The 24825-nt window shown below is 41.3% G+C and overlaps 1 protein-coding gene across 6 annotated transcripts in view; it reads left to right on the forward strand.

Moving 5' to 3' along the window:
- Nucleotides 1-24825, forward strand: part of ARHGAP10 (Rho GTPase activating protein 10) — a 250366-nt gene that overhangs the window by 174168 nt on the left and 51373 nt on the right. For 2 of the 6 annotated variants that reach the window (XM_038400392.2, XM_038400393.2), the window contains one exon: nt 17866-18016. In XM_038400392.2, the coding sequence (XP_038256320.1) occupies nt 17866-18016 (151 nt within the window). Of the gene's footprint in view, nt 1-7787; nt 8047-9649; nt 10208-10323; nt 10382-10470; nt 11411-17865; nt 18017-24825 lie in introns of those variants that run through there. The other 4 variants (XR_005292731.2, XR_006280737.1, XR_006280736.1 and 1 more) reach the window with 4 other exon arrangements.

Genomic DNA, 24825 nt, shown 5'->3' on the forward strand with positions numbered 1-24825 from the left:
GTAGGTCTGTAGGAGCAAGACTGAGGTGCAGTGAGAAGTTTGAAGTAACACTTACCCAGCTTCTGCCTGCCACAGTGCATGCTTCTAGCATTTTATAGAGAAACCATCCTTTCTTTGGCATCAAATTCAATTCAATATTTAAAAACAGAACGTAACTTCAAAAGTGAATATTGAATCTATTTTTCTAGTCCAAATTCAATTGGTTCAGTAGGTTTGAGTCAGTGAACAAAGATAAAACTGCACCACCTTTTATGATGCTGTCAAGCTGTCATTAAACATCATTAACGTTCTCTAAGCAGTGCCGTATGGGCAGCTTTGTTGACGGATCGCAACAACCCATTCTTAGTAAGAGAAATAATTAGTTAGGTTACTAGCTTCGAAATAATGGTGCAGTAACAGCCATCATCACTCAACTGAATCCTAATTAAAGAACTTTATACAATTTATGTGTGAAGAAAACTGGCTCTGGATTTGCTCTGGAATAAGAATATATTGCTTAATCCAGAACCTATTTTTGAAGCTTTGTTAAGTACATTATTTTCTGCTAGCTGGAAAACAATCAGTGCAGCTTTCACCTTGTTCACAAACCTTGTATGTATTTCCAAGTAGTGGTGGCAAGCCAATTATAGTAGCTTTGTAGCAGTGGGTGTAGCAAATTAAAGTAGACCAGTTCTGAGACTGTGGAAGCAATGACTGCTGCAGCTACAGGAACCTGTGGGATCAGTAGCCGGTATTAGAATGAAAGTGAGATTAAGGATACAAGGGGTGAATGGGGATTAAGGAAAGATGAGTTAAGTATTCATATTTGTCAAATGTAAATGGGTGTATTAGGGAACACTCTGCTTTTGACACACTGGCATCTACCCCAGACACCAGCTGGTAGGACCAGCTGCAGAGGGCAGGGACCTTCAAACATTTAGAGAACTTTTTCTGGACTTCCTCTGTTCTGTGCTGATTGGCTGTTTGCTTCAACCCTTTCTCTCCCCCTCCCTCACAATCATTTCACCTCGTTTTCACTCTACACCTGCACTTCTAACCCACTTCGCCCTTGTCCTGTCCCCCCTCATCCTCTTCAGTATCCCTCTCTTCTTTCACTCTTATTTCTATTTATATTGCCTCATAACGAAACCCACCACCCAAAAATCATGGAACACATATGATGTTTGCTGCCATCATATTGTTCACTCTGCTTGTCTGTAATACATACCCTGTACCCCATGCTGTGCCTGTTTTGTCTGTAAGCTCTTCAGGGCAAGAACCATCTACTAGTTTGGGTTTTCACAGTGCCTTGCACAATAGTGCTCTGTTCTTGCTTGGTCCTTAGGTACTACTGTAATAAACATGACCAATAATAATATTAACCTTTCATGAAAGAGGCCATGATGTGTGTCTCCTTTTATTTCTCTTGAAGGGTTAAAGACTATTATTTGACTTTTTCCCAGGAGTTGCACTGGCCAGGAGTTCCAGGCAATAGCTGCTATAATGGTCTCTTCTCCTGAGTGCCATTGGAGGTATAGGAACCTGCACTCAGGAAGACTGTTCTTGCGTTGCCTGGCAACGTGAAGATAGTACACATCCTTGTCACCAAACAGCATAATGTTTTGGCCTGTCATTGGAAAGACTGTCCAGTGAAATGAATGTAACCGTCACCATCCAAAAGTGTTACTTGTGTGCCATTGAGGCATACCTTATTGTGGAGTATTTTGGTTCCTCAACTCCAAAATAAGCTTCCGTTAAAAGAAAAAAGTTGAAATTAAAAAAAAAAAAGTGGGGGGAATGACAGGGAGAAAATGCTGGAAAAGAGGAAAAATCTCAGTGGGAAGAGAATAGATAAGTTTAAGTATGGGGGAAGGATGAGAGGAGGACAGAATAGCGAGAAGAAATGGCAAAAACAGGAGAAAATCAAGATTACAAAGGAAAACAATTGAAAGAAGGGCCAGACAAGAGTCCCATAAGGAAAGAAGGAAACCAGAGTCTACTCGGGAAAGAGTGCAAAGAGGAGAGGAGGAGTAAGGAAAGAATGAAACTCTTCCAAAGAATTTAGAAAATTTAAGTCCAGAGGCAAAAACCATCCAGAAATGTTCATTTTTAAAAGATAAAAGATTGCTGTTGGAAGAGTGAAGAATGTATTAATTCTTTTTCCTTCTTCGGCTTTATAAATGTTAAGTTAACTGGATTTTATGTAGCTTAAAATGTATCTATATGTCATATGATGGTTCATATGGGGAACTCATTAAAGTGAAGTACCAATATTTGAATGTATTTTCATCATTTAGGTTTAAAGTAGACATGTATTTTAAAATTAAAAGGTAGTTTAATATAGAGTAGTATTTTAATATTTTTATCTGTCAAGCTAGTAATTATTTCATATAATAAAACTTAGTACTCTTTTGTCTTAAAAGCACTGTACAGACACTAATCTTCACAATAGTCATGCTGGGGTCAGTGAAATAGCCCCTTCTTACAGATGGGAAAACCAAAGCAGAGAGGTGAAGGTCTGCTCGAGACTGCAGAGTTAGTAAGGTGTGGCCACAAAGCCACATGCTTAGCAACACTTGTAATTTCTGTTGACAAATCACCGTTGCAGCAGAATGCTCAAGAATCTCTAGGACAGGGTAATAAAGCTATCTCTGAAGGCTCTTTCCTCCCTCAGCAGTCTTCAAGGAGGAGTGGGGAGGCAGATCTTCAAAAAAGGGTAGGGAGGGAACCTTAGACTTAACAGACCTGTCTCAAAGTTGGAAAACTTGATGTACCACCCAAGTCCCCTTTGCCATGAAGATTGGAATGGTGGACCAGATATAGCATAAAACATGGCAGAGCTTCTTGAAACAGCCCATTCTGAATGCCTCTTGCACCCTTCTTCTGGTTAGGGAAGATTTTACAGCAACACTTGGATTTTAATCCATCCAAGCACTTAAGCTTATTCTAAGTGTTAAGCACATGAGTAGTCAGTGACATCAGTGGGACTATACATGTGCTTAAATGCTTTGCTGGATCGGGACTCCGAAAAGTAACAAAAAAAATAATCCAGGCTGCCTCCTGGTGGAGGGCAGTTTAGCAAGGAGTCCTCTACACTGGGCAGGGAGTGGCTTGGTTTTTTAAGTCCTTTCTCCATCATACTGAGATGGATCCCACTAGATGGTTGTTGTACAGGGGGACCATGGTGGAAAGCAACCTCTGAAGGCAGCCTCATGATGTAGCAATACATTGAAAACAAATCATTGCATTAATTTTTTAAAAAATCTTCTATTTTGTAAGTCTTAAAGGATAGCTTATAATATAGTGGAGGCTGTGTATCTGGTCTTGATCCAATTGTGCAACAGCTGCTGAGATGAAAAGGAACCAAGCACGGTTCAGGGGATTGTAGTACATGGCTCCAAGAAAATAAAAATTGTGTAAATCATCAGATCAGTGTAAAAAAAAAAAAGTCTCAAGGTTTGAAAACAGCTTGTCAAAGCATTGACTACAAATGCATGGAATGCATGTGTACATGGTCCATGCAGCATGGATGTAAGTGGACAATTCTTCTTTCTGTGTTTTCACATACATTAGATGACTGTGGAATACTTCTTTCAACTCCATATAAAATTTCCAAATGGGGTAGATTTCTGTTCTTTTTGAACAAAATGCAGCATTGACAAAATTCTTAGGCAGGCAAACAGAAATGAGAATAGTAAGTGGAATTCAGATGACTAATACTCTCTTTGGGGCTAGATGGCAAGGCTTGTTAAGGTACCGACTTGCATGTGTTTAGCCTAAGGAGATCACTTTGGAGGGCTCCAGAAGGAATGCTGCCAAATGTATTTGGTAATAAAGGGAAATACCAAGTGAGGAAATTTGCCAGAAAATGCTCTATGAGAAAATGTAATCACAGCATTCTTGAAGATGTGAAAAAAGTTAAACCCTTCCATAGACTGAGCATTCCCTGGAATTATTCTCTGCTGCAGCTTCCCTTCGTAAACAAAGTGCAGAATTTACAAGATTTCATCTTGTTGTTCTCTGTTGTCTAAACTGATCTAAATCACAAGCTGTCCAGTCTCAGGACTTGTCTTCACTACTGGGCTAAGTCGACCTAAATTACGCTACTCCAGCTACATGAATAACACAGCTGGAGTCAGCTTAGCTTAGGTCGATTTACCCGGTGTATCCCCCGTGCTGTGTCAATGGGAGATGCTCTCCAGTTGGCTTACCTTACTCTTCTCAGGGAGCTGGAGCACCGGGGTTGCAGTCGATTTTAACGGGTCTTCATGAGACCCACTAAATCGACCCCTGTTGTATCTATTGGAGCAGCGTCGATTTTCCCCACAGTGAAGACCAGCCCTCAGCCAAGTGGGTGTGAGTACCTAATTTGGCCCAGTGTTTCTGCCTATGTTCTTCCTGAATTCTAACCAACCTTTGCTTTATTGAAGTTGTCTTTAGAATCGTGTATGATTCACTTTAGCAGCATTTCCCACCTAGCACAGTCAATATGTGTTGCTTTGGTCACAACAGTTGTTTATTTGTATTGTGGTCATGCCATCTGTCATCAGTCAAGGATCAAGGCCTTATTGCGGTAGGTGCTATACAAAACATAATTAAAACATGATCCCTGCCCCAAAGTACTTTCGAGCTAAGTGTAAAACAAATGACAAGAGATGGGTATAACAAATAGACTGGGGAGCACAAGATATGTATGTTTGTTAAGGAGTTCTGTAGTTGCACACTACAAACTGAATTAAAGATACAAATCCTTATTGTTGCATGGAAGGAAAAATAGTAACAGGATTCTTACTATGCTAGTCAAGACCTGTTACATATAATTCCACTCTCAAAGATCATACTTTAAACCATTTCATTCCCGTGTTTCATACAACTAAAGCTTTGATGGATAGATTGAATGTTGCCTGTATTCTCCATGTATAATTTTTCACAGATGCCCATGTTTCATTTTGGAGATCTAAGCATACTCTCTTTCATTGCTAAAGATAAAATGGGGGAATTGCCTAGTTAGGTTTGGTGAAGCTATTTGTTGGCTACACCCTAGCTGAGTTTTATAACATTCCCTTTTATCTTTGCAGCTGCCTCTTATTCCCTTTGCCAAGAAAGAGACATTCACATTCTCTTCCGGAATTCTTTATTTGCTCTTTTAGTAACTATATGTATGTTGTATTTGGGAAAGCTGTGAAATAGGATTATGTTGAGTAAATCACCCTCTTGTTTAAAGGCATTAATTGTTCTTTTAAATCTCTCATAACTAAACAAGACATGTAGAGCCTGCTCTACGTGGCTGTGATTTAAAGAGAGACCCCTTCCTTTTTTTTTTAATTTTCATTGATGCATTGATTCTCATTTAATTCTCATTCTGGTAGTAAGTACAGTAATGAGAAGGTGGATTTCTGCTCACACTATGGACAGATGTGTGGCTATTTCAATCCTGGCATATCAGTTGCTAACTCTCTCTCCTCCACCCTTCAAAGAATAGCAACAAAATTTAGTGGCTTATTGCAGTCTGTTCATTGCTATCAGGAACATTCATGTCGTGAATTGTTAAAATGTGGAACAAGATCAGGATACGGAAGAAGCTGCAGTTTTTGCACTATGAATGCTACTTTTAGAAAAAGCTGAGTCAGCAAACTCATAACTTACAAGTGATCAAAGGACATAAGCTTTAACCTTGTTTCCCCCCACCCCCTTTTCACAGCTGGCCTGTTAGACTGCAATCTCTTGTTTTAGAGTCTATATATAGTTTCTGCATTATAGTACAAATATGAGCCACGTAGTTTAAGGAGAAAGGCAGGCCAATTGAATGGTGTAAGAGTATACAGACACCATCATGTGGCACTGAAATTTTGCCCAACTGATAGCGCTTTTGGCAACTTGTCAGGACATTGTATTAAGAGGAGCTGACAGCAGATGTTCCATTTTTAGTATGGTGTTGAGACCCATGGACTCCACAGGTCCCAGCAAGCAGCACTTCATCTGAATATGAGCGGTCAGGCTGCTGGGACAGATTCTCTGTAAACTGCATCTTTGTAGTGAAGATAAAGATGTGTGGGACTTCCTTTTAGAGCTCCATGGCAGTCCCTGAAATACAGTGCTCTCAGTGTTGTCTAATTTATTGATTATATATTGATTATTATATTGCTTGCTTTAGAATTCTCAGTTAGCATTCTTAGGCTTGATAGGTTCTTGTCCCAAGATCTGGCCCAATATTATTAAAATTACTGTTCAGTTGGGATGTGCATTGTTGCAACACTTACAACTATTTATAATAGTTTTATGAATACAGTTAGCAAAGTTACAAACACTCTAACCCATCAAGGTAAAAAGAGATAATACAATACACCTGAACATCCATATACTCTCACCATCCCTTGCAGAACAACCTAAAATGTTAAGTCATGATCTTCCTCCTCCTCATGTCCTTCCTCATCAACACCATCAGTGGTTGTCCTCCTGGCATCTCCAAAGGCACAAAGGCCAGGATATAGGTTTTATAATGTGTTATTTTAACACCACTAAACCTAATGCATATTCAGTAGCAGTTTCACTCCCTTTTCTTTATTTATGGTTCCTCTCCCTATCTCATGTTGGGGTGCCCTTCTCCCATAGGTTATTAATCCTTGTACCTCAATCTTATTAGTATATACATTTGTTAGTTACCACGGCACACTGGTGGTCAGACATCAGCTGATGTCACTAACTTGGAATATTCCAAGTTGGTATAAACTAGCATCCTGTAGTTACCTGCCAGCAGTTTTGTCATTCAGCATTCTATATTATAGCTTATGATCTAGGATTACTCTTGGTTAGCAACTTATGCTAGGATGTTTTTGGGCCTTATGCCTTGATTAGTTTAGCTAGGCCAGGAGTGGGCAAACTTTTTGGCCTGAGGGCCACATCGGGTTTCCAAAATTGTATGGAGGGCTGGTTAGGGGAGGCTGTGCCTCCCCAAACAGCCAGGCGTGGCCTGGCCCCTGCCCCCAGTGTGACCCTTCCTGATTCTCGCCCCGTGATGGCCCCCCTGGGACTCTTGCCCCATCCACTCCCCCGTCCCCTGACTGCCCCCGGAACCCTGCCCCTAACTGCCCCCTACCGTCCCATCCAACCCCCTCTCTTCTTCCTGGTTGCCCTCCCCAGGGACCCCTGCCCCCATTCAACCCCCTTGTTCCCTGCCCTCTGATTACCCTGACCCTATCCACTCCCCCCACCCCCTGACCACCCCCCCAAAATCCCTTGCCCTCTATCCAACCCCGCTGCTCCCTGCCCCCTTACCATGCTGCCTGGAGCACTGGTGGCTGGTGGTGCTACGGCCGCGCCACCCGGAGCACCAGGACAGGCAGCCCAGCTGCCTGCCTGGACCCAGCCACACCACCACGCAGCATAGAGCACCAGGTCAGGCCATGGCTCTGCAGCTGCACTGCCCAGCAGGAGCTTGCAGCCCCGCTGCCCAGAATATTGTGCTGGCAGCGCAGTGAGTTGAGGCTGCCGGGGTGGGGGAAACAGCGGGGGAGGGGCTGGGGCTAGCCTCCAGGCCCAGGAGCTCAGGGTCCAGGCAGGAGGGTCCCATGGGCTGGATGTGGCCCGCGGGCCATAGTTTGCCCACCTCTGAACTAGGCTATAGTCTTACAAGCCTTGAGGCTCACTGCAGTACTGCCTTTACTTATACGTATACATTACCTAGTAAATATTTATACCTATAGGCTACATCGGCCAATGATGGTTCCGGTTTCACTCTAGTTATGACTTTTTACCTATTGACTCTTCAGGCAGTCCACTTGGTTGCATTGATCAGAATTTTTTTTCAGACTTAAGAATTATGAATACTGTATAATCACATACAGTGGGTTGCAGTATTTGAAGTCCAGAGGTGCACATTTGCATCCTGTGCAATCCCATGGAAGCCAATGTACAGAAAGTCACATGACCTATTGCTGCTGGACTGTATGTTAGCGAAGCTGGCCTACCTGTATCTAGACCAGCAGAGGGGTGACCCTGGGGAGGTAAGCAACTTTACAATTGCAATTCAATTATTGCTAAATTTTATTGGACAGTCACATAATTCAGGTTTCAGAGTAGCAGCCGTGTTAGTCTGTATTCGCAAAGAGAAAAGGAGTACTTGTGGCACCTTAGAGACTAACAAATTTATTAGAGCATAAGCTTTCGTGAGCTACAGCTCACTTCATCGGATGCATTTGGTGGAAAAAACAGAGGAGAGATTTATACACACACACAGAGAACATGAAACAATGGGTTTATCATACACACTGTAAGGAGAGTGATCACTTAAGATAAGCCATCACCAGCAGCGGGGGGGGAAAGGAGGAAAACCTTTCATGGTGACAAGCAAGGTAGGCTAATTCCAGCAGTTAACAAGAATATCAGAGGAACAGTGGGGGGTGGGGTGGGGGGGAGAAATACCATGGGGAAATAGTTTTACTTTGTGTAATGACTCATCCATTCCCAGTCTCTATTCAAGCCTAAGTTAATTGTATCCAGTTTGCAAATTAATTCCAATTCAGCAGTCTCTCGTTGGAGTCTGTTTTTGAAGCTTTTTTGTTGAAGTATAGCCACTCTTAGGTCTGTGATCAAGTGACCAGAGAGATTGAAGTGTTCTCCAACTGGTTTTTGAATGTTATAATTCTTGACGTCTGATTTGTGTCCATTCATTCTTTTACGTAGAGAACGCCACTAGCCATCACCTTCAGCCCCCAACTAAAACCTCTCCAACGCATCATCAAGGATCTACAACCTATCCTGAAGGACGACCCATCACTCTCACAGATCTTGGGAGACAGACCAGTCCTTGCTTACAGACAGCCCCCCAATCTGAAGCAAATACTCACCAGCAACCACACACCACACAACAGAACCACTAACCCAGGAACCTATCCTTGCAACAAAGCCCGTTGCCAACTCTGTCCACATATCTATTCAGGGGATACCATCATAGGGCCTAATCACATCAGCCACACTATCAGAGGCTCGTTCACCTGCGCATCTACCAATGTGATATATGCCATCATGTGCCAGCAATGCCCCTCAGCCATGTACATTGGCCAAACTGGACAGTCTCTACGTAAAAGAATGAATGGACACAAATCAGACGTCAAGAATTATAACATTCAAAAACCAGTTGGAGAACACTTCAATCTCTCTGGTCACTTGATCACAGACCTAAGAGTGGCTATCCTTCAACAAAAAAGCTTCAAAAACAGACTCCAACGAGAGACAGCTGAATTGGAATTAATTTGCAAACTGGATACAATTAACTTAGGCTTGAATAGAGACTGGGAATGGATGAGTCATTACATAAAGTAAAACCATTTCCCCATGTTATTTCTCCTCCCCACCCCACCCCCCACTGTTCCTCAGACCTTCTTGTTAACTGCCGGAAATGGCCCACCTTGATTATCACCACAAAAGGTTTTCCTCCTTCCCCCCCTCCTTCCTGCTGGTAATAGCTCATCTTAAGCGATCACTCTCGTTACAGTGTGTATGGTAACACCCATTGTTTCATGTTCTCTGTGTGTGTATATAAATCTCCCCTCTGTATTTTCCACCGAATGCATCCGATGAAGTGAGCTGTAGCTCACGAAAGCTTATGCTCTAATAAATTTGTTAGTCTCTAAGGTGCCACAAGTACTCCTTTTCTTTTCACATAATTCAGGTTTTGGTAAAAAAAAAAAAAAACAACCTCTTTTTTTAAAGTTGTACAGATTTAATATTAATAGAACTCTTTTAATCAAATTAACCATATTAAAATCAAAAAAGTTTTGGTTTGGATACAAATATTTCCCTGTGTGTTCATAACACACATCAAATTCTGGAAATAAGAGCCAGAAAGTGAAACTATCTCAATTCTGGGGTAAAGACAAAAGTGAAACTGATCTGTTGTCCTCCAGGTTGAATGAAATGCAAAAAATAAAAAGTATGTATTATGAAAAAATTATTTTAAATGTTTAGTTTTAGCAATCTACTAGAGCAATAATTTTGGTGAAGAGATGTGATTTTAAAATAACGTTTTTGGCCTGTCCTGCTAAATGTTAATCTTTTACATTAGTTATACAGTACTATAATTTCCATAGCAGTGTTTTTAGCTAATAAATAATGTTTAGAATTTGATGTGTTACTGAATTTTTTCTCATTGTTAGAATTATGAACCATGATTGTGTCTAGAAGATGACTTTAAAGCTTGAGTTCTCCTTTCCATGGAATAATTTATCAGTGGTACATAGCATTATTTTCCATATATTTCACCTTGCACGTCCTAACGTGCTTTTGCTTCTCTGTCTACACTAAAGCATTGACTTATCATGCATGCTTTGTTGCTTTACGTTGCAGAAAAATGATCCACCGTCGTCTTTGCCTCAAGGGATAAACTGGTGTAGATTCCAGCAGAGTAAGTTCATATTGTGAACCAGTAATGTAATTTGCCTTTTATCCTGAGCATTGGTATGTTTCTAGTAAGTGTTTTTTGTTTTTGTACAGGTTGCTGAGTATAAACCCAGTTCTCTTATCACCATGTCCAACAAAAGCCAAACCAGCAAAGAATTTGTGGGGATGATGAGGTTACCCTCGAGTACTATTTACTGTGCAGGGCCGGCTCTAGGTACCAGTTAAGCAAGCTGGTGCCAGGTGCGGCACTCCGGCTGTTCTTGGGGCGGCACTCCGGTAGCAGCCCCGGTGGCAATTCAGCGGTAGCCCCTCTCCATTGTTTCCCGCATCGGCAATTCAGCAGTGACTCTTATGACTCGGGTCTCGCCGTCGGCAGCAATTTGGCAGCGGCTCCCTCCGATGTTCCTGTTCTCTCTGGCAGCGGCATATTCAGCAGGTTTTTGGGTTTTTTTGCTGTTTGGGGTGGCAAAAAACATAGAGCCGGCCCTGTACTGTGTAACATATTCTTATGCCACCATACATTGGAAAGGCAGGGAGGAGTAGTTGGCATGTAGGGCACATGGGCAGAGCAGTACACTTGGCCCAGACTGAGAACTATTGTTCAATAAAGATCACTTGAAATGAATGTGTGTCTTTTTTTCTTTTATTTACCAATTGTAGTGCACCCGTGTACTGAAGGGAAATTACTAGATACAGACTTGTTTTGTTGAGGAGCTCCAAATATAATACTGTAACAGAAATCATTATTCTGGTGGCAGAGAGCCACCAGTCCAGGACCCCAAGTGACCCTACTGTTCCAGCATCCTGTACATGGGATTAGATGTCAAATTACAGTATTGTGATTCTTGCTTGTATACACAGGGCTGAATTAACTGCTTATTCCATGTAGCGAATACTATGAGAATGGATTTTTGCCTCATGACAAAAGCCAGGGACAACTTTAAGGTCTTAGAGATTTTCTTTAAGATTCTCCTTCTCCACAATCTTACAGCCAAATTCCCCAATATTCTCTCTTATCTCACCCAGCTTTTCTACTTATTGTTTCCATTCCACTGATTTTGGGTGAAATTGTCACTACCGCAGTGGTCCAAATAAGAAAGATGGTGTGACGTCCAGGTCTTTTGCTAGAATGGCTCCTGGTAAACATACTAAAGTTCATTTAATTATCTTTGCCTGAGACCAGAGAGACTAGATTGCCTAGATCGGTGTCCTAGTATAGCAGCAGTTCCATATATAATTCATGCCTGACTCAAAAATTGTGAATTACCCCAGCTGAATTAGGGGCTTCCTTGGCTGTAGGTTTTGTGGGACCCAGAAGCAAGCGCTCTAGTAAGAGTTGGGAATCTGGAAACAGAATGAATTAAAGAGGAGTTAGCATTAATCTGGTATCCTCTCTAACACCATCTGTTGTTCAGTTTGGGGAATGCAGCAAAATGTTTTTGTCTATTGCCATGTGGCATTTCTGTTAGTGGAGTGGTCACCAACTGGTCGATCATGATCGACTGTTCAATCCTGGGGAATCTACCAGTCGATCATGATCTCCAGTGGTGCAGCGGGGCTGCTGCTAAAGCAGGCTCCATGCCTGTGGTGCCATGCTGCTCCCGGAAGTGGCCAGCACACCCCCAGGGCAGGGGAGGGGCACGCAGGGATTTCTGCATGCTACTCCTGTGTGCAAGCACTGCTTCTGCAGCTCCTATTGGCCACAGTTCCCCGTTCCCAGCTAATGGGAGCTGTGGGGGCAGTGCCTGCAGAGAGAGCAGTGTGGAGCCATGTGCCCCCACCAGGGGCTGGAGGGGCACGTTGGCCCCTTCTGAGAGTGGCGAGGGGCTGGGGCAGGCAGGAGCTCCTGGCCGGAGCCTGCACCTCAACCCGCTGCCCCAGCCCTGACCCCCCTCCCAGAGCCAGCATCCCATACCCCCTCCTGCACCCCAATACTGCCACAACCCAAAGCCCCCTCCTGCACCCAAACTCCCTCCCAGAGCCTGTACCACCTCCTGCACCCCAACGCTCTGCCCCAGCCTGGAGCCCCCCAACACAAATTCCTTTCCAGAGCTTGCACCCCTCACCCCCTCCTGCACCCCACCTCCTGCCCCAGGCTCAGCCTGGAGCCCTCTCCCACGCTGCAAACCCCTCAGCCCCAGCCTAGAGCCCAAACCCCCTCCGAACCCCCTTGCCCAGCCTAGTGAAAGTGAGTGAGGGTAGAGGAGAGCGAGTGATGGGGGGGGGGGAATGAGAGGGGGCTTTGGGGAACGGGGTGTGGGGGGAGATCCTAGGTTGCCCTTAAATTCAAAAAGTGATCTTGGGCATAAAAAGGTTGGAGACCACTGTGCTAGTGGAATACAGTTGAAGGAACATGTTGAATTTGGCTTATTACTCTACAAAATGTATCCAGAAACCTTATGGGATCTATGGTTAGAAAACTGAATAACTGCATTACAGGAACGGTCTTAGCACTGTAGTTATCAAGACTGATTTGTTAGTTGTGGTATGTATCCAAGATGGTTAGTGGTTTGTTTAGTTCAGTAATGTACCCTTTCTGATCTACAAAACAGAAGGAAATCAGTCAAGCATCCCAGTGTTTAAAAAGTCCACCAAAGAGGCACATCTCTTTCATATAGCTGTGTGTTCACAGTCTTTGTAGACAGACAGATTAGGTACATAGCTGTGTAAATCATATATATTGGTAGCTTCAGTGTCTGGCACAGACTGGTTTAATGCTGATAAAATGATACTAGTTGATGAGTGATGCTAACAATAGTGAGAACTAAGTTGCAGAGTGTTGGTATTCTGCTGTAAATCCAGCACTGGTTGGCAACAGCCTCACATGTATACATCACATCATGTAACTGTAATCTCCCTATGCTCTTGAAGTTTGAGCAATAGGTTTTTATCCCTACTAAAACTAGGTAATTTAGTGGCTATAGTTCACCCCTGTAATTGTGTTCATACAAACTAATCTCTGGGCTGTCATTACTTTTGGAATCCATGTGAGCAATTACCTTTTATTTGAAGGGAGACTCCTGTGGAGTAACAGGGATAATGATTTTTATGAAGTAATGTTATCCTAGATCTGCTTTAATGTTGGTGGCTTGGTGGAATTGGATTCCATTCTGTTAGATATATTTACAGTAGCTGTACCATGTATCCAGACTGCATGTGACTCAATGAACCTAGGATACCCTCGGATACTTGGTCAGTTATGCCTCCACACTGTCCTTCGAGTCAAAGCCTCAAAGAAATGTTTGTAAAATACCACACAGTACAACTGATCATACATGCTAAACTTCACCTATCACTCGTGTGTCTTGATGCACCCCATCTTCTATCTATATATTACCTACTTTAGAGTGTAAGCTTTTCAGGGCAGGGACCTGGTGTTGCCTAGAAAGCATTTTGCAGACTTCCAGTGATATCTAAATGATTGATAAAAACAAAGGTGAATTTAATTTAACACACCCCCTTTTCTCACAGTTTAGCTATACCAAACTTTATTCTAATTCCCAATAAAGATCTTAAAATTAGTGCATCTAGGCAGCAGCCAATTATCAGTTAAGATACAATGACAGGAATCTCTGTTTTGGAAAGGTGAAGTAATATCTTGGACCAACTTCTGTTGGTGAGAGAGACAAGCTTTTGAGCCACACAGAGCTATCACCAATGTAAGATATTACCTGACCAACTTTGTCTCTCTAATATCCTGGGACTGACATGGCTACACCAACACTGCATACAAGGAAAGGTGAAGTCAGTTACAGGAACTTGGGGAAAGTGAGAAAAGGGATGTCAGTGCAGCCACATGTGCACCTTCGATGGTGGAGTTTGGCCCTTCTGCTTGTTTCGCAAACACTGACTCTGAGAAAGTGTGGTGTGAGCTGCAACTTTGGCCTGCAGAGACAGATTGCTATTGTAGAAAAGACAGATCTAGTTATGAAGGGCTATATTATATATCACATTTGTCTAATAAAAAGAGGAAACGACTAAAAAAAGCTTGATTAGTTGGTCTATATGAAAAGAGGAAAGATGGACCCCAAAACACATGTTCTAGTGCAGTACTTTATGACAGAACTTAGTTTTGTGCTGATTTTATACTAAATAGTCCCTAACATACATACAGTAACATTTTAGCATATATATAAAGAGAGCCTGATACTGCAAAACTTAATGCTGTGACTTTTGACAAATAGAGTCCTGCAGAACTAGTCACACCAGGAAGCACAGAGCACAGCAGTGTCTGGTTAAGTGTGAATTGCTATGAGTGGTATGTTACTCTTTATCCAACTAGATGTTTTTTGTAGATTGGAGAACTCCTGAAAATTTCTAAAGCCCTCTTCCTCAGCAGTGAGGATGGAGGTGACTATGAAATTTGGCAGAAAACACCATATTGCATAAAACCATAGAAACATTGAAATTGTGTTACTTGTACTCATGCTGTAATTCCTGAGTGTAGGGGGTCCAAGAGCTCTCTAGAAGTAGATTAAAAATATACCATTTCTGGAAACGTTCCCTATTGACCTTCCATACCTGAGAAATAAAATCTCCCATCTGACCTGGCCTAAGCAGCTTGGGGAGGTGGATGAAGGAAGAGATGGGGTTGTGGCTTGATGCCCAACTGTATGCCTTCATAAGTGAGACCAGATTTTCTTGAGCTGGCCTTGAGATGGTTACTTAAGTTGCACGATGCCATTATGAAGCAGCAGTGCATAATTTTCTTCACTTCACTAGCTAAATAATTTTAAAACAAGTTATTTAGTGTATAGCACTTTCCTATGCCATAAGGCAGATGATGACACCTTCATGAAGGAGTTAGCATTTAGTATGGCCGATTCCAGCCAGAGGATGAAATTTGGCTTTTCAGGGATCCTAGAAATAAAGAAGAAGACTTGAGTTGGTGTCTGTCTTGTTTATTTTGTGTGCGCATGCACATGTCACATGCACAGTTGTTTTGTAAACGGTATTGATGGGGATCACAACATGACGCTTTGCAGCAGAGAATCACAATGTGACCACTTCATGTGTTGCTCCGCTTCCCCAGTTCTAAAGCAAATTTTTTCCATTATGCTGCTAATTACAGCTGTAGTTATGGATGGGTTCACTTCCTGTATCCACTTCATTAACATACTGGATGTGTTTAGCTCAGTGTTTCATTGAATAGGTTTTTTTTAAATAGTTTGCTTATAGTTTCTGTTTTGCTTTTTTGACTTATTTGGTTTCTTAGTCCAGTAATTTTACAGGGACATACTGAAATATTTGTGGAGGATCAAAATAGAGAACCAAGGAAATTTAGTACAGCTCTTGCAAAGTCAACCTAATACATACAGGCAAGTTGATCTCTTGCAGCACTCCAAGAGAAGGCCTTCTCTTCCCACCTAGGGCATCAATTTTGAACTGAGAGGTGTAGATAGAGCTAAACAAACATGCACTTGTGGAATGTAATGTAGTATGTAAGACACTGAATCCTTTAAAAAAATTTCTAGGTGGCTTACTATTTACCAGAGAGCACAAATGCAACAATCAACCCATGGAAATAATGGCGTTAGAAGCATTCTCTTTAATTTTTCAGAAGCAAATATTTATCCATAAATTTGTTGAATTCAGTTTTGTTGTATTTACACATAAGAGGGCAGTATGGTACTGTTAGCCAAATGCCTTGTGTGCACACATTATATTTTATTATATTATGCATTGCATCATGTTTTAAGAAATGGCTTTAGAACTCTGAGCACAATTAGAACTTTGTGAGTGGCTCCACGAGTTATAGTGCATCTACGCAAGGAACAATGTATAGAGGGAATACATGAATAGTTTTCTTTTCTACATGTAAATTATTTTGTGCATTTATAGAGCTGTAATTGAAATTGTATGTAGTGTTTTTATTCTGTCAGACAGTCAGTATGTATAGGTATGTAAAAGAAGAGACAGATTCTCTAAAGCTGGAATGGGGAGGTTTAAATTATGTCATGTTGCATCTCAGAGAAGTCAGAAAGTGTTTCCAACATTGCTTTCCCTTGGATGCCCTATGCTCCCTTCCAAATCAGAAGGGTGGTTCTGACCATTTTGCACCATTGCAGCCACCTCTCCTTGGCAGTAGATAAACCTAAATTGATGCCAGAGAGAAGTCAGTGTAAATGTGGGCTCTTGCCTTGAAGATCCTTTTTGTACAATCTAATTCATATACTTGCGATACTCAGGGTAACCAGGCCAGCAAAGATGCCATACAAGAGTTTCTTTTAATTCAAACAACATGGTGCTCTGAGTGGTTTATCTGAGTGACCACTGCACTTCTCAAGTGTTTAATCGCTTGGTTTTTAGCCTCATGCCTTATGCACACCTGGGGCATGTTGTAATAATCCAGAAATGTGCTACCTGGGAGTCTCTTTGTTTACAACTTCTTAAATTTCTGCTTTGTAAAAGTTTTTTTCTCTGATGGCTTATTACAAACTCCCTCTTTATAAACTCTTGCTGTAATATAAAAAGTGTTTGTCTCTGTATAACTCCAGTACACAGAAACACCGTACACTATTTAATTATATTGTTTCTTGTTATACCATTATGCTGTGCTGCTGTATGGTGTAATGGAAACACAATACTTCATTTTTGTAAAGCTATGTGCATACTTACTGTCTCATAGCTGTTGTCTTCAGAAAAGTTTATAGTATGCTAACTTGCTCACATGAATTTGTCATGATCAAATGTAAAGGGCTGCTATTAAATGCCATATAGGCATATTGATCAGCTTTTATAAGTAAATCAGCATCATGGACTAGTAAAAAATGCAGGAAATTTGAACATATGTGCATTGCTGCTTTACCCAGAGAGAAATGATATGATGCTTTATGTTGATATTGATGTTCTAAAGGTAATGAATCAAAAATAAAATGACTAAAGGAAATGTAATCTTTTGTGTGTGTCTTTGTGGGTATCATCATGGTTAGTAAAAGTACGCCTCACGACTCGTTATTTAATGGGTAATTGAAAAAGTTTGATACAATATGCTACTCCTGCTGCCCTCACAGCAACTCCACCAAACACACTCCCTCCAAGAGCATGCTATTTTTTTAGGGGTTAATATGATAATATGACTGTTGGAAATTTTGAAAATTAATATGGGTATTCTGGCAAAATTACAGGCCCTAAGTGAAATTGTGGAAATTTACTTTTCTGGTTAGTGGTTCGTAGCGTTAATTCATTGTTTTCCCCTAGCTGGCAAGCATGGCTGCACATATTTAGTCTTTGGATTAACTGATTTACTGTCTGGTTAATGTGTAGACAGTGCTTTCGCTTATTTTTATTTTGTATGTATGTATTTATTTAAAAAGCACTCATTAAGGACCCATGACACACTCCCAAAACTTGAAGGAATGGATTTTTGGCTCCTCTCTCCTTTGAATGAAATCCAGAACAAATGTTGTTTGATAATGGTTTATAGTTGCATTGCACAGGTTGCTGTTCATGGTAAATAATTAATACCTCTTGTGTTCTTGATTGCAGATTTTCAGAACCCTGCCTGATGCCACTTTCCCTGAGCCAATCTCTATGTCAAGATCTCCTCCAAATGTCCCACCAAGGCAATCAAGAAGACAAGGGCAGCGTAATAAGCGGCCTCTGGCTGTATATAATCTCTGTCTTGAGCTTGATGATGGTAAGATTTTAATTATATTGTCTATCTTGGCAGCAGATGGGTGTTTCTTATATCTTGCGTGAGTCTACAGTAATTTTCCATTTCACATTTCTATTATTTTTCTTTTTGTCATTTGAGACATAGAAAGGAGTAGGGAATATTCTTGTACATATTTGAAACTGGGGAATAATTGCCTAAGTCCCATTCCTGCCCCCCTCCCCGCCCTTTAAAAAAAAAAAGACAGTTCCCATTTCTTTGGGGAGATCTGTATGACCTCTACTGCAACCGTAAGATAAATGGAGAGGGAACTAAAATTAAAGCAAATCTTTTATGAGAAGAGCTAATGCACTCTAATGTTAAATTCATCAGGATTAAAGGCTCAGGTCACTCAGTGAACTGCAGAATACTGCTACTGTACTTGAATCTTTAATACCTTGATGTTCAGTGGCAGTAAATACTTGCATCCTGCTCTGTGCTGCCGAGAAGCAAGAAATCTTGTTGGACATGCAGTATGCCCCAATATCATATAGTGCAGTATGGTATATACGGTATCCTGCGTGTCCTGGCATTTAGCTCAAAACCTGGCCATTTTCTTGAAATCTTCTGGTTTGGGGGCATGTGCAGTTCTAAACAGGCAAGTCAATGCTCAGTTTGTATTGCAACCTGCTCCACTCTAGTCCCTTCCCCTCTCTCTCAATGTAGTTAGTTAATTATTCCTCCACATGAAGAAGCATGAGATCAAGACACAAAGCCCAGTTAACATTAAAGTGAAGACTATTAAGACTTGAAGGTTATGTACTAGTATGAGACTTACCAATACACTGTCATTACATTGCCTTCCTGCCTTGGTGAATTTGATAGTGAAAAAGCAGAGATGCTTACTATAGCTGTACATGCAAGTTTAATAAACAAGCTCAGCACAACTGTATCAGACAGCTGGCTCTGAGAAATATCCGCAAGAGACTCAGCGTGTCTGCAGTACTTTTCAGCTCATTGGTGAGATGGGGAAGCTCTGCTTCTTTCTTCTTCTTTTTTTTTTTTAAAGATATATGAAACTAGAGGCATATATTAAAAAAGGTTAATACATTGCTGGGTGTGTGGTCCCTGCTGACTGAAGAATATGCTGACAAACTAAAAGACGTAAACAGTTTCTCCAATTATAAATTAATCTTCAATTTAAATATTTTTACACAACTTGAATGGCTGCTGAGCATGTTTGAAGCTGCCATTGCCACCATTTTGAATGCAAACTCTGTTTAGACCCATGAATTCCCACCAGACAGTGGCAGCACCTCACATAAAGGATCTGATCCTGATCCTAATGCAGTTGATGGGAGTTTTCTTGTTGACTTCATTGGGAACAGGATTAGGCCCTTAAAACAGTGGTATTGATAAAATAACGATAATATGAGAGAGACAAGGTGGGTGAGGTGATGTCTTTTATTGAACCATCTTCTGTTGGTGGAAGAGAGAAGCTTCCGAGCTTCACAGAGCTCTTCCTCAGGTCTGGGAAAGATAACCAGAGTGTGAGCTAAATACAAGGAGGGGCAGATTGTCTAACCTTGCCGTTTAGCTAAAGAAACAGCCCATATTCCCTCCTGATTTGGGTATTTTGAAATAAGAAAAAGGCTGACATTTTAAAGCTTGAATATTGCTATGTGTAACATGGTAATTCAGTGCTTGCTGTGATCCCTTTTGAGGCCTGTGGGTTGTGTTGTGGTAATGATTTGATGCAGCATGATAACCTAGTAATAGGCCATCACAGTGGATGGGGATGTCTGTGTTGTCGTGACTCAGATGTCACAATACTGTGATGTAGGGCTTTGTCAGATAATCCTAAAATGTGTTTGGGGGACATTTTTTAAAGCCTGAAAGAATAATTAGGTACCTAACTCCTACTTAGTTAGCGTTGCCAGGTGTTTGGTTTTCAACTGGGACACTGGTTTGAAAAGGGACCCTGCAGCTCCGGTCAGCATCGCTGACCGGGCCATTAAAAGTTCGATCAGCAGCGCAGCGGGGGCTCAGGGCTCAGGCAGACTCCCTACCTGCGCTAGTTCTGCGTGGCTCCCAGAAGCGGCCACCAGGTCCTTGCGGCCCTTAGATGCATGGGCAGCCAGGGAGGCTCCGCGCGCTGCCCTCACGCCCACGGGTGCCGCCCCCGCAGCTCCCATTGGCTGGGAGTCTGAGTGATGGTCGGAGAGAGTGAGCGTCAGAGGGAGGGGGGGATGGAGCAAGTAGGGGTGGGGCCTTGAAGAAGGGGTGAGGTCTCGGGAAGGGCTGGGGAAGGGATGTTCAGTTTTGTGCCATTAAAAAGTTGGCAACCCTATACTTCGTGTCAGTAGGACTTGGGAATCTAACTTCCTTTTGTGCCTTTGAAAAATTCCCCCCTTAATGTACTACATGCATGTTGAAATCAGTGGTATTCACTCAGGTCTCTCAGCAACTTGCTCTTAGGAACTGGCTGTTTGATAGGTGGCTTCTCTGTACAGTGTTGTGTATTAACATTGACTTTTCTTTTCATTTGAATTTAGCTGTTCAGTTTTCTGAGGAACTTTTGTCAGTAGCCAATATCCTAATTATTTGACATTGGCTACAATACATACAGTAACACAGAATGTTTAGCCCAACTATGTCATTACCTGAAGGATCATTTTGGTGGATGGGAAACATAATATGTATTACAGCCTCATTAATTATCTAGTCACTGGTTAGACTTGAATAGCTCTAATATGTTCTTACAAGCTTTCAGTTACTTCATTCTGTGGGGAATGGAGAAGGAGCAGAAGTTAGGTTGGGCTTTATTCCATATTTTCCTAGTTTCTTGGCTAACAAATACGTGTTTTATAACTGCTCTTGGAAGATATTATCTTGTGTGTGTGTGTGTGTGTGTGTGTGTGTGTGTTAACAGGAAATTAAACATTAAACCATTTCCCCCCCCCTTTTTTTTTAAATTCACAGTGGCATGAGTTAAGCATAGAGCATTGGCCAATATTTTTTATTTTCTGAATTCGATTGATTTGTCACAACCTTGTTGTTTAAAGAGAGCAGCTAGTTTTTATATATTTATAGAAAAAGGTACCTTAAAATTAGTGTGTATGTGTGTGTGCGTTTTATATATATATATATATATATATATATATATATATATATATATATATTTCTTATTAACAAAATAATGCATTAAAAATCTGAACTCTCAGCAGCGTGTTTGACACTAAGTAAAACTGTCTCTGTGCTGGAAAATTTCTTGAGCATGTTTCGCTTAGAATTGTTATGCAAACCAGGAAATCATTCGGAAAGAGGAAACAAGCCTTTAACTATCAGCTGCTCCAGGGAGTCAACAGGCTGCAGAGTCCACTCAGTGGATTGAAAGCACAAGATCTAGACCAGTTTTTCTTTTTAAAAAACACTCTCAAGTCACAAAGATTCTTGAGTGCACCCAAAATGTTTGCAGCAACTACCCAGACATAGGACTGTAACTGAAGTAAATATTGATAGTGGTAACAGGTTGAAAAACACACTGATTAACTTCTTTATTTTATCTGCAGTGGGGTCTGATAGCACATGGATTTTCCTTACACAGGTAATTAGGTGATATTAAACCTGTTTGCAAACAATTCAAGTATTATATTTTACCAACTTGTTGCCAGAAAGGCAAACCAAGTCACAACAGAAATATTTTTTGTTGGTCTTTTTTTTTTTGTTTTTCCATGGTAAGGAAATTATGAAAGCTACATGTTGAACTATTTCATCCTGTCAGTATTTCAAGTAGAACACCGCTTATTGGGGGACTGAGAAGTTCTTTGAGATATGGCCTGATCCTCCAGTTTTCACTGCAGAATATTTGTACCAGATTTGCCCGAAAATTATATTGTGATCAGTTCAGAGTTTGACTGCCCTCTGAAACTAGATTTTTTTTTCAAAATAGCTTCTTTCATATACTACCCCACAGAACATTATGGAGAGTTCTGTATTAGTTATGCAGTGACTCTTGAGATTTATGTGTCGTACTAGCCTTACAAACGAAGTAGATAGATAGCACTGGAAATTAGAACGTATTCTATTGAGGGAGACGCCCCTTCTTTTTTCCAAAAAGTGCCATGGGGTCCTCAGTTTTTACATAGACAGTCAACAAAGTTTCTCAGAAGAAAGCTCTGTTTATATTTCATCCAAGAGACAATTAAATTCCTAATTTATTTATTTTTGCATTTTACATTCCACAGAAAAATGCTCTCAGAGGTAAAATGGGGAAAATCTATTAACCCAGTGCCCCCTCCAACAAATAAAAATAAGAGCCTTGTCCAAAATTATTAAAAATGGAGGTAGGGAATTATTTGTAGCCTGAGAATTGTAATAATCATGGTGGCCTTTAGGATTAGAGAAGCCAAAAGCTACAAGCATGTGGAGTATGGAATGTGGCCCTGAATCATCTCCATTTCTGACTCTGCTGGTAGAAGTGTTTGTGTAACTTTCAGGTGTAACTTCCCCACACCAGGAAGTATCCAATGCCACATACAGAGTCTCTTTCCATGCACATTTTTATTTCCCAAATATAGGCAAAGTGCTCTCTCACTTTCAGTATGCAAAATAGAATTTGTAGGAATATTCAAAAATAAAAATCGAAAAGGGGACATGACTACAATGACAATAATAAAATAATGAGGGGAATAAGAGGACCAGTGAGCCTAGGAAATAAGGTCAATCTTTCCTGGAGAAGGAGCATCGTTAAAAGTCAGATCTCCTGCAATATTCCTCTATCTCTGTAATGCTCCATCTTCTGCACATAGACATGCAAGGGCACATAACACTGTAAGCAGGCCAATTTGGCGTACTAAAAGCCTTTAATCCCAAGCATGGAAGCCACTGACATGTACCCTTGCTTCATTCCAGCTGTGCACTATCCAACCTCCATTCAAAAGATAATATTCCTTACTCAGGCATGCAAGGATGCTTGCAGAATAAACAGCTGAAGCAATAGGCTCAAGTCTTATTAATGAGGAATAATACTGGAGTGAATGAGAGAGCATTTCTTTTAATGGGATGTTTTTGTCTCTCTTTTTGGTGTTGTTCAGTGTGAGTGAGAAAAACCTAGAGATTAGGGTTCTGGATATAAAAGGTTGATGGGAGAGTTAAGGGAATCTTCCCCTGTTTTGCTCCTGCTCCTCTTTACCCTTTCTCATTCAGTCTTCCAAATTCTGTTCCTGTTCTCCCATTACCTTCTTCCCCTCCTTTTCCCCATTAGCTCCTGTGCTTCCCAGACAGCTCCTGGCTTCTCTTTTAGGCTTTTCATTTTCCTCTGACAGTTGAGACAGACAGACTGCCTCCTTTTATAATTCCAACTACAACTGCTCCTTTCTGGCTAGGAACCAACAGCGGGGTAGAATAGCAGAGCGGGTGCCTGATCAGAAGGTGCTACGGTGGAGACCTGGTGGTTAGGAGTTGAAACTTTAGTCAGTACCCTGCTGCCTGGCTGGAGCCCAGCAGATAGAAGATAATTCAGCTGTCCTTTGAGACGGTGTGAGCAGCAACATACAGGCAAGAATGTCATGCAAGATGTGTAACACTTGGGATACACTCTTAGGAAGTGAGCAGTTGTCTTCTACAAAATGTTCGGTTACTGAATAGCTTTAATGTTTAGCTCCTTGAAAAGTGCATTACAATAGCCTAATCTTGAAGTGTCCAAGGCATGGATGATGATAGAATGGTCCTTGCGTGTAAGAATAGAACATCAACCTCCTGATCATATGGAGGTAGAAAAAGCTGTCTTGGTCATGGCTGCCTATGTTATCAGCTAAAAACTAGCAAGACGCCGAAATTGTGATCACACATGACAAACATGCACCTTCAGTCACAGGGGCCAATACAAATTTTGCCATATCCTATAGTTGCTTTCCTTAACCTAACAATGTTACCTCAGTCTTCTGTGGATTGAGCCACAGCCGTGACCCTCTCATCCGTTCTCAATGAGCTACTATTCACTGAAACAGACTCCTCTTTAGCTATTGCCATTCAAGAAATAGATCTTGGAGTCATTGTAGATAGTTCTCTGAAAACATCTGCTCAATATGCAGCTGAAGTCTAAAAACTAACAGAATCTTAGGAATCATTAGAAAGGGATAGATAAGACAGAAAATATCATAATACCACTATATAAATCCACGGAATGCCCACACATTGTATACTGTGAGCATTTCTGGTCCCCCTAAAAAAAGATACACTAGAAGTGGGGGGAAATTACAGAGAAAGGCAACAAAAATAATTAAGGGTCTGGAGCAGGTTCCATATGAGGAGAGATTAAAAAAGACTGGTACTGTTTAGCTAGAAAAGAGACAACTAAGGGGGGATATGATAGATATCTATAAAAATAATAAATGATGTGGAGAAACTAAATAAGGAAGTGTTATTTAACCCTTCACGTGACATAAGAACCAGGAGTCACCCAATGAAATTAATAGATAGCAGGTTTAAAACAAATACAAGGATGTATTTCTTCACGCAATGCACAGTTAATCTGTGGAACTCATTGCCAGGGGATGTTGCGAAGGCCAAAAGTATAAGTGGGTTCAGTAAAGAATTATATAAGTTCATGGGGGATAGGCCCATCAATGGCTTTTAGCTAAGATAGTCAGGGATGCCACCCCCATGCTCTGGGTGTCCCTAAACCTCTGACTGCCAGGATGGCAGGGGTTGGATAACTCAATGATTGGCTGCTCTGTTCATTCCCTCTGAAGTACCTGGTAATGGCTACTGTTGGAACACAAGATACTGGGCTAGAGGGACCACTGGTCTGACCCAGAATGGCTGTTCTCTTCTCCTCACCCTCTAATTAA

This window comes from Dermochelys coriacea, chromosome 4, assembly GCF_009764565.3.
Source record: "Dermochelys coriacea isolate rDerCor1 chromosome 4, rDerCor1.pri.v4, whole genome shotgun sequence".
NCBI classification, from domain to species: Eukaryota; Metazoa; Chordata; order Testudines; family Dermochelyidae; genus Dermochelys; species Dermochelys coriacea.